Here is a 10,037-nt window from a genome sequence, read left to right as displayed (position 1 = left end):
ACCCACTAGCTTCATCCATGTTGTTGCAAATGGCAAGATTTCATTCTTTTTGATGGCTGAGTAATATTCCTGTGTGTGTGTGTGTGTGTGTGTGTGTGTGTGTGTGTGTGTGTGTACCACCTCTTTTTTTGTTAATTTTTTATTGTTATGTTTATACCACCTCTTCTTTACTCATTCATCTGTTGTTGGACACTTGGGACCTTTCCATAGTTTGGCCATTGTTGATAATGCTGCTATAAACATCAGGGTGCGTGTATCCCTTCGAATATGTATTTTTGTATCCTTTGGGTAAATACCTAATAGTGCAATTGTTGGATCGTAGGGTAGTTCTATGAAAACACATTTATTGAAAATAAATTTGAAACTGTTCAGTATGCAAAGAGAAAACTGATTTGGTGGCCTCATAGCATTAAGAATTCAATTTGAGGTAGCAAGCGACACCCTTTTAGAAACTGCTCATGACATTCATAAAGATTTGCAACTTAGAACATAAACCAAAGATGCACTTTGAAAATCATCTACTCCTAAATGGTGTTTTAAGTGAAATTAATATTTTGAGCAGAATAATGCGGGAATCCAATTCGATGCCCTTACAAGCACCAAAGGAAGAAAGGATAACAGAAGATCAGTGATATGTTAAAAATTTTTGAGTCTTGGTGGCAAGCATGCTATTATTCTCTGTAGGTTGGTGTGTGATTTCTAACAGTAAAAAGTTTTAAAAATAGCACCTTAATGTCTACCACCAAACATCCTCAATTTCCCCCCAATCTCTTAAATAATTAACTTTTGGTTACTCAAGTTTAATTACTGAAAAAAAAAAAAAGAATCCCTGGGTTCACTTGGAGCTCAGAGTTCATGTTGTATATATTGCCCCCTGTGGATATAAGAGCCCTGCCCAAATCCCTAGATCTAGATCGCCAGGTCTCCACTTGATTACCTCCTGCAATGGAGAGCTTCCCACCTATTATCTCACAGTCTCCAAAGGTACCTTAAGGTGACCAGAATCAAAATCACATACACACAGCCACACACTCACACAGTCACTTAGACATACTCTCTCATACACACACAAATACACACTAAACCGGCTGGTCTGACGATTCTTCAAGCCTAAGTCTCTGACACTGTGAACCACTGTAAATACCTCCAAAGCCTTTACCTTCCACAGGGGCTTCAGAAAACCCAGCTTCCTTCTTTGGCCAGTCTCTGCTCTCCAGGGGCCCTTCGTTCCACCCTGCTCCTGTGTGGCCAGCACCCAACAGAGAGTCTGGGGCAGGAACAGGAGCAGCAGGAAGAATAATTTGGATGCAAAACAGGTTTGGGGAAGTGATGCCTGATGGGAGGGGCAGTGATTTGGAAAGAGGGGAACCATGCCTATGAGAGTTCAGAATCTGGTGAGTGTCCACAGTGCCTGGGTGTCTGCTGTCACAGAAAAATTTCACCAAAGTTAAACAGGCACAGGAGACTTTATTCAAGACTATGGCAGGGGCACCTGGGTGGCTCAGTCGGTTAAGCAACCGACTCTTGATCTTGGCTCAGGTCTTGATCTCACACTGGGTGTGGAGCTACTTAAAACAAAACAAAACAAAACAAAAAAACTATGACAATAGTGGAGAGACTCCACCAAAACAAAACAAAAACAAAACAAAACCCTGAATGGGCTAGTGGAACAGAGGCTGGTCCATGGGCTGTGTCCAGCACACTGAGCTATTTCTGAGTTTGAGAGTATTTTTCTCTGTGATAAGGCCATCTGTATTTGTTAATTGTCCCTTATTCAAGTTCAGCTCCTACCCTCCCACAGAGCCTGAGAAGTGGGGCGGGGGGGGGGCGGGGGGGATGCTATCTTCTTCAATGATGACTTTTCAAAGGGATGGCTTGCAGGTCCCTGAGAAAGACATTCCAGGGTTGCAAAACTACTAAGAGGCTGGGAGATTTACCTACATTTCAAAGAGACAGAGAAAGGATATGCAATGCCAAGTTTTCTAAAACAAATGCCCTAAGGAAAGGGAGGTCAGGGGGCTGTAGTCAGGAAGAAAGCTGTGTAAAATTTAATCAAGCTCGGGGTGGGGGGGGGACCATTAAGGCCATCCTGGTCACTGCCATTATGTCAACTCTGTCCCATCCATCTGTGGGTTTATGACCCTAGGTCTCTGCACATGCCTGGTGCCCACCCTGCACAGCAGTGAGGGCTGTGATTGCAGGGGACAGCTCCACCAAGGGGCAGAAGTGAGGCAGGTCAGGAGGTGCTGACTTGGGGGTCTCTGTCCCAGCTCCAGCTGCCTGCAGGGGCATCTGTCTGCATGTCCCCACTGCCCTGTGTCTGAGTGTCCACATGGATCTGTGTCCTTGGGGGATTCTGTGTCCCTCTGCTTGTCTGCCTGTGGCTCTGTCTCCTCCAATTTTTTTTATTCATTTATTTACTAATCTAATAAACATTTATTAAAGGCGTGTCCTGTTCATCAGGGTGTCCCCCTTCATGTTTGGGTTTGTCTGGGTGTCTACATTTACATCTGTCCACACTGCGAGTGACTGTCTTTCTGCATCCCATGTGTAACTGCCTCTCCATCTGCCTGTCTGTCTGTCTCTGCTTCTCTGTACATTCATTGGTTCATTCATTCATACAACATTGCAAACACCCCTGAGGCCTCTGAGGAGTTGTCAGCCTGATAGGGGAGACAGACAGCAGTCCAACCCAGGGGGACCATGGCTGGGAGACAGGGAGGTGCCTGAGGCTGAGAGTGGGTGGATGAGTGGGGGAGATCAGGATCAGAAGAGGCTTCTAGGAGGAGGTGATGTTTGTGTGTCTGGGTCTGGAGACATGTCCCCAGCATTGGAGGGTGTGTGCGTGTGCGTGTGCATGTGCGTGTGTATTTATGCATAATGTGTGTTCCAGTAGAGAAAGAGAAGAGAAACCAAGAGAGCCTGCAAATAACAAATCCCCCAAATTAAGGATTATAGGCCTCTAGCCAGAAATCCAGACCCCAATCCCTCTCCCTCCTCAGCACCAAGGACTCATCATGGCCCCATCATGATTACCTAGGAGGAAACCAGGAAGGGCGGGGGTGGAGGAATCCAGAGCAGGCTGGAGAGCCGGGATGTCTGGGGCTCAGCAGGGAGAACCAGCCAGACAGAAATCAGATCAGGAGGAGCTGTCCTCCGTGTCTCAGCTCAGCTCCACAAACTGGCAATGGGAGTCCCCAGAACCATCCTGCTCTGCCTCTTTGGGGCTGTGTTCTGCCTGACAGGTACCCAGACTTCTGAGCCCAGTGTTAAGAAATGGGGAGGGGCTTGGACTCCTGGGTCTGAGGGAGGAAGGCTGAGGGGGCCTGGACTCCTGGGTCTGAGGGAGGAGGGGGCTGGGGGCCTGGACTCCTGTGTCTGAGGGAAGAGGCGGCTGGGAGTTTGGACTCCTGGGTCTGAGGGAGGAGGCGGCTGGAGGCCTGGACTCCTGTGTCTGAGGGAGGAGGGGGCTGGGGGCCTGCACTCCTGGGTCTGAGGGAAGAGGCGGCTGGGAGTTTGGACTCCTGGGTCTGAGGCAGGAGGGGCTGGGGGCCTGGACTCCTGGGTCTGAGGGAGGAGGGGGCTGGGGGCCTGGACTCCTGGGTCTGAAGGAGGAGGGGCTGGGGGCCTGGACCCCTGGTCTGAGGGAGGAGGGGCTGGGGGCCTGGACCCCTGGGTCTGAAGGAGGAGGGGCTGGGGGCCTGGACCCCTGGTCTGAGGGAGGAGGGGCTGGGGGCCTGGACCCCTGGGTCTGAGGGAGGAGGGGCTGGGGGCCTGGACCCCTGGGTCTGAGGGAGGAGGGGCTGGGGGCCTGGACCCCTGGGTCTGAGGGAGGAGGGGCTGGGGGCCTGGACTCCTGGGTCTGAGGGAGGAGGGGCTAGGGGCCTGGACTCCTGGGTCTTGGTGGAGGAGCCTACTGGAGACTGTGTCCTTCTCTGTTCTCCCATCAGTCATCTTCTCTGACGTCTCTATCCGCCGCCCCCACTGCAGCTTCTCATCCTCCTTGCCCATGCCCCTGTGCAAGGGTACTTCTGGGGAACCCTGGGGGTCTTTCCAGAACTGGCAGAGAACTTCGGCCTCACCCTCAGGCAACCCCTTCCCCCAGTTTGGGAAAAGACAGAGACATATCAGGACCGAAGTGGCTCCAAAGATGGGAGCAGAGCGGGGAGAGGAAGCTAAGCATGAGCCCGGCCCACTGTGTGTGTGCTCATCCACGGAAGAGAGTTCGATTTCTGTGTGTGTCCATGTAGGCATGCCCGGTGGGTCTCTGTGCATGTGTTTCTCTCTACCAGATTTCACACGTGAACAAGTGTTTGAACAAATGCTTCGGGGTCTGTTTTTCTCTGAGTTTCACTTTCTTTGTAGAAGAGATGTGTGTATAATTTTGCATATCTGTGCCTCTCTTTGTGTGCGTGCATCCCTGTGATTGGCAGGCCTATATTTATCTCTGTGCACATGCATTCAGGTACTGAAGTGTGTCTATCTCTCTGTGTATCTGTGCCCCATGTCTCTCTGTGTCTTGGATCTGTCTATGGTTTAAAATTCTATGGTTTTGTGGGTCTTTTTTTGTATCTCTAACTTTGCATAATTGTGGTCTCTCATTTTATTTGTGTGTCTATGATTCTTGAGGCCATATTTGTCTCTCTCTGGGTATGACTTCCTGTGTCCCTGGGTCTCTCTGTGTGTTGTTTTTGTTTCTGTATCCACACATTTTTCTGTCTGTTGGTATGATCTTGCACGTGGCTTGGTTGGGAGAGTTTCCACTGGAGGGTCTGGGTGGTACTTATTTTATATTTGAATATAGAACTCTGCATGGATGCTCAGGATATTTTGTACCTGTGTGTGAGATTTGCATGAGCCTGTGTCAATTTTATTATTTTGTGTTTATGTCAGTATTTCAAGTGTTTTGTGCGTGTGTCGCCGGGGCTGGCTGTGTGTGTACATTTGTAGTACAAGACTGCACATCCCACTACCTGTGCTGGAGTCTGCTTTCTACCCATGGCCTTTTAGTGCTCCTGGACATCCTGAGTTTAGTTGGAAGAGGGACAGGCAGAGCAGGAATGAATCACTTCCTCCTTTATTTAATCTTAGAGGGCTTCCTGGAAGAGGGCGTAGATCCTGAATAGCTGGGGGAGAGAAAATGCAGGTGCACAGAGGCCATTACTCTGCCAAGAGGTAGACACTGCCATGACCAACCACAGCAGTGGTTTCAAGGTACAGTGGTATGGGCTGCACACTGCATCGGGGCCCGCCTAGCCTGACATGAAGGCCTGAATCCTAGTGTGCCTAGTTCTGTCTAGGCAGCAAGGCCTGGCTCCCCTCAGAGCAGAGCAGCCTGGCTGGTGAGACTGTCATTTGCTAGGGGGAGCTCCGGGGGAGTTCCTGGAACAGGCTTATCCCCCCCCCCACACACACACACAGCTCTGCTCACCCCATCCACCCCGCTTCTCTCCTCAGCGTCCCAGGCCCGACAATGCTACAACTTTCAACACATCTACTTCGGGCCCTTTGACCTCAGCGGCATGAAATTCCACAATGTCTCCTGTCCCCATGGATGCTCTGAGGCTGTCTTGTCCCTGGACACTGGTGAGGGACTGAAAGTGGCAGGAAAAGGAAAAGGCTGTGCAGAAGACAAAGGGGTGGGGGCAGCGACGGGGATGAGAGATTAGGGAGGGAGGGGGTAGAGGGGAAGAGCCAAGGGGTGGGGGGGGGGGTTTGGGGAAAAGAGAAGGGCAGAGCTAAGGACAGACAGCGGAGGTAGAGGACGGGAAGAGGAAGAGGGGAGGGAGAAAGACCGGGAGGATGAGGGGCGTGAGGTAGGGCAGGAGACCGTGGGAGCCTGGGGGGGGGAGGGGTGGGAAGCGATCGGTGAGGGGAGGAGGAGTAGGGGGAGTAGGGGAAGCGGAGTTTGCAGGGAGAACGGGAGGAAAGAGAAGGGAAGCAGGGAGAGGCGAGGCGAGTGCCCGAGAAGAGCGAAGGAGGAGGGAGAGATTGGAGACCAGAGAGGCCGAGCGGGGCGGTAAGAAGGAAAGGAGGAAGGAGGCTGGGACGAGGCAACGCACCAGGTCCCGGGCCCCTCCCGCCCCCAGGCTACCGCGCCTCAGTGACCGTGGTACAGAAAGGCTGCTGGACAGGCCCGCCTACCGGCCGAATGCTGTCCGACGACCACGCGCTGCCGCCAGACTACTCGGTGGTGCGCGGCTGCGCGACCGACTTGTGCAACGCCGACCTCATGACCCACGACTCCATCCCCAATTTGAGCCCGGGTGAGCGCGAGGGCGGGGCTGGCCGGGGTGGACTGGGAGGGGGCCCCCGCCCGGGCAGGGAAGGGGCGTGGCCTCCACTGGGCGCCTCCTCCGTCGTGCTAGGATTCAGACCTTCACGTCAGTGAGGCCCGGTGGGCGCCTCGATGCAGTGCGCAGCCCACACGACCGTACCTCGCAACCATTACTTGAGTGTGCGTCTACGCTCTCTTGCCAGCGCCCAACCCGCCGACGCTCAGCGGCTTGCAGTGCTACGCCTGCTTGGGGATCCACCCGGAGGACTGCACCCCGGAGAAGTCTCGACAGGTCCACTGTCACCAGGACCAAAGTGTCTGCTTCCAGGGCAATGGCCAAATGACCGTCGGTGAGGGGCTGGGAACGGGGCAGAGCCTGGGCAAAGGGTGTGAAGGCAGGGCAGGCCTGACGGGGAGACACGGCTCTGGTCTGAAGGAGGAGGCGTGGCTGGGAGGGAAGAGTCATGGCTGTCCTTTGAGGGAGAAGCATGGCCCTGGTCTGAGGAAAGAAGCATGGCTCTGTTCTGAGACAGGAGGCAGAGCCCTAGTCTGGAAGGAAAAGGCATGGCCTGGTCTGAAAGAGAAAGCCATGTCCCTGCTCTGAGGGAGGAGGGCAGGGCTCTAGTCTGAGGAGAGAGACCGGAAGTAAGGTCTGAGGACCCAGTCGTGGCCCGGGCCTCTGAGGTGGAGGTTCAGGTGCAGCTGCCTCCCTCAGTTCTGACCCCCTCCTCACTGCCCCCGCCAGGCAATTTCTCAGTCCCCGTGTACATCAGAACCTGCCATCGGCCCTCCTGCACCATCAAGGGCACCTCCAGCCCCTGGACAAACATCGACCTGCAGGGCTCCTGCTGTGAGGGGCACCTCTGCAATAGGGACTCCGTGACCCAGCCCTTCACCGCTGCCTCGGGCACCGCCCCTTCCCAGGCGCCCTTCCTCATGGCCCCGCTCCTCATGATCCCCCTGCTGGTGGGCACTCTGGGAGGACCCCTTGTGCCCCTCTCTTAGACAGCCCCTCCAGCCTTTTTATGAGCAGGATGCTGGGGGCAGGCACGCACCCGCTTCTAGAAACTTCAGCCTCTGTAATGTGGCTCACTGGGAAATGATGTCACACAAGAGTTGCACTCCTGTCTCTCTCTGCCACCACCCCCCACCCCCGCCACTTCCCTACCCCTGCCTTGCCCATACCTGATCAGCAGGCCTGGGAGAAATTGGGAAAGGTCCCCATCATCCCAGGGTGGGGAGACACAGCCACATCCTGGCCCACATGAAGAGCAATTCTGACACCAGGGAGGCCCCGGCACCCCGCAACCCACTTTCCTCCCTCTAGAGCCAGCATAGAGCTACAAGAATGTCTTTATTTGTATCGTCATGAGAGTTTCGAGAGGCAGCATATCCTAGGAGCTAGGAGCACAAACTCTGGAGCCAGCCTGCACGGGTTCAAATCTCAGCTCTACCATCTAGCCTGTGGCTAGTTACTCAACCTCTCTGCACCTGATTCCTCACCTATAAGGCAGAGGTGAAAATAAAACCTACACTAATGACAAGCTCTACTTCGCAGCGGTTGTGTTCAGAATTTAATGAGAGGAACATGGATTACCTGGGACGCAACAGCCACCCAGCGTGAGTTGGGCTATTATCCCAATGCCTGTGAGCAAATGAGAGGTGAGGGCACGTGCTTGTGCCCATGTATCTAGTGAATGGAGAGCCAGGAGGGTGACTCCCAGCCCCATCAACCGCTAGGCAATTCTACGTCCCAAACACACAGGTGTTGATGAATTTGACAGAAAGGCACTTGAGGCAAAGCTGAACCGGGAAAAATTCTCCAACCTGTGGAGATTGAGGGAGACATCCTGGAAGAAGTGAATCTTATGCCAGCTCCTAAAGGATAAAGAGGTCTTAGCAAAGAGAAGCAGGAGGAAGGGCATTCCAGGTGGAGGAGACAGCCTGGACACAGATGCAGAGGTAGGGAGGGACACAGGGCAGGCAGAGGTGTACACAGAAACATGGAATGTCCTCCTGTCCACGCCCACGATTACAAGGTCCTTTCACATCCTGTGCCCCACTTGATCCTCCCAATGATCCCAAGAGGCACACAAGAAAGGTAGTTGCATCCCCATTGGGCAGACAAGTTGCCCAAGACATAGTGAGAGTCAGTGATTTTCAGAGTAAGTGGCAGAGCAAGGATGGATCCCCACATCTTCTAACTTCCTTAATGAAGAGGAAGTCATCTCAGAGATGCTCCTACCTTCCTGTGAGGTCAAGGGGAGAAGCGTTCTAGATGTCTACACATTCTGACATAGAAGGAGAAGCTGAATGTCGATACCCATTCATTCATCACATTTACTGAGCACCTACCATATCCAGGCACTGTCCTAGTTTCTAGACATACAGCAGCGAACAAAACAGGCAAAAGTCCCAACCTTCAAGAAACTAACTTTTTTTTAAGATTTTATTTATTTATTTGACAGAGAGAGAGAGAGAGAGCACAAGCAGGGGGAGCTGCAGAGGGAGAAGGAGAGAGAGAAGCAACCTCCCCGCTGAGCAGGGAGCCTGACGTGGGGCTCGATCCCAGGACCCCGGGATCATGACCCGAGCCAAAGGCAGACGCTTAACCGACTGAGCCAACCAGGCGCCCCAAGAAACTGACCTTTCTAGTATGGGAAGCAGACTTTGGATTTTATTGCAAATGTGATCTGAAGCTGGGATGGTCAGTCTGATGTGTCCACTTGGCTAGGCTACAATCTCAGTTAGTCACTCAAACACTATTCTCAGTGTAAGTACAAAGGTATTTTGTAGATATTATAGTCCATGGCCAGGTGACTATGAATAAGGGAGATTATCGAAATCATCTGGGTGGGCCTGGGTCAGCCAGCTGAAAATGCCTTAAAAGCAGAGCTGAGGCTTGCCTGGAAAAGAAATCCACCTATGGACAGCATCTTCAGCCCGTGCTCGAGAGTTCCAGCCTGCCTCTTCTTACAGCCTGCCCTGTGGATTTTGAACTCGCCTGGCCAGCCCACACAGTCACATAAGCCTTGCCATAAATCTCTTATCTTAATATATATCTCCAGCTAGTTCTGTTTTTCTGGTTGATCCCATACTGACACAGAATCCATTGGAGAATTTATAGCAGGGAGCTGCCATGTTTCATATAAATATATATCATATAATAGTATATGTATAGTATATTATTATATCTTACGTGGTGTGTACATAATGTTATGTATTATAACATACATATATAATTATATGTATATGTAATTACAGATAGTATATAACTTTTTCAATGAAACATAAAACACATACCGTAAAATGCACAACGTGCCATTTTTCCATATGTATACACCTGAATAACCTCCACTAGATCAAGATATAGAACATTTCTGGTCCCTGTCCCCAAAGCCTCCCACGTAGCCCTTCACAGGCACTTCCCACCCTGGAGGGAGCCATTACTCTGACTTCTATCATACATCAATTTTGCCTAATATTGAATGTCATATAAATGGAGTCATAAAGCGTGTCCTCTTGTGTACATGCTTTACATTTTAGAGATCCCTGTGTCTGGGGTGCCTGGATGGCTCAGTTGGTTAAGGGTCTGCCTTCGGTTCAGGTCATGATATCTGGGTCCTGGGATCGAGCCCTGCATCAGGCTCCTTGCTTAGCGGGAGTCTTGCTTCTCCCTCTCCCTTTGCCCCTCTCTCAGCTTGTGTTCTCTCTCTCTCTCCCTCTCTCTCTCTCTCTCAAATAAATAAATAAAATCATT

General features: G+C 52.0%; 1 protein-coding gene across 1 annotated transcript; it reads left to right on the top strand.

Annotated features, from left to right (window-relative positions):
- Positions 1-5,473: 5,473 nt before the first annotated feature.
- Positions 5,474-7,282, top strand: LYPD5 (LY6/PLAUR domain containing 5). The gene is made up of 4 exons (XM_035725341.1): positions 5,474-5,586; positions 6,090-6,266; positions 6,481-6,627; positions 7,023-7,282. The coding sequence occupies exons 1-4, from the start codon at positions 5,523-5,525 to the stop codon at positions 7,280-7,282; spliced, it is 648 nt and encodes a 215-aa protein (XP_035581234.1). The 5' UTR covers positions 5,474-5,522.
- The last annotated feature ends 2,755 nt before the right edge of the window (positions 7,283-10,037 follow it).

This window comes from Zalophus californianus, chromosome 17 (genome assembly GCF_009762305.2).
Source record: "Zalophus californianus isolate mZalCal1 chromosome 17, mZalCal1.pri.v2, whole genome shotgun sequence".
In the NCBI taxonomy this organism is placed as follows: domain Eukaryota; kingdom Metazoa; phylum Chordata; class Mammalia; order Carnivora; family Otariidae; genus Zalophus; species Zalophus californianus.
This window is presented reverse-complemented; position numbering and strand designations above follow the sequence as displayed.

Coding starts and splice junctions, on each gene's coding strand:
- LYPD5 (XM_035725341.1), top strand. CDS start 5,523: ATGAAATTCCACAATGTCTCCTGTCCCCATGGATGCTCTGAGGCTGTC. Junction 5,587..6,089: donor TGTCTTGTCCCTGGACACTG/GTGAGGGACTGA, acceptor TCCCGCCCCCAG/GCTACCGCGCCTCAGTGACC. Junction 6,628..7,022: donor CAATGGCCAAATGACCGTCG/GTGAGGGGCTGG, acceptor TGCCCCCGCCAG/GCAATTTCTCAGTCCCCGTG.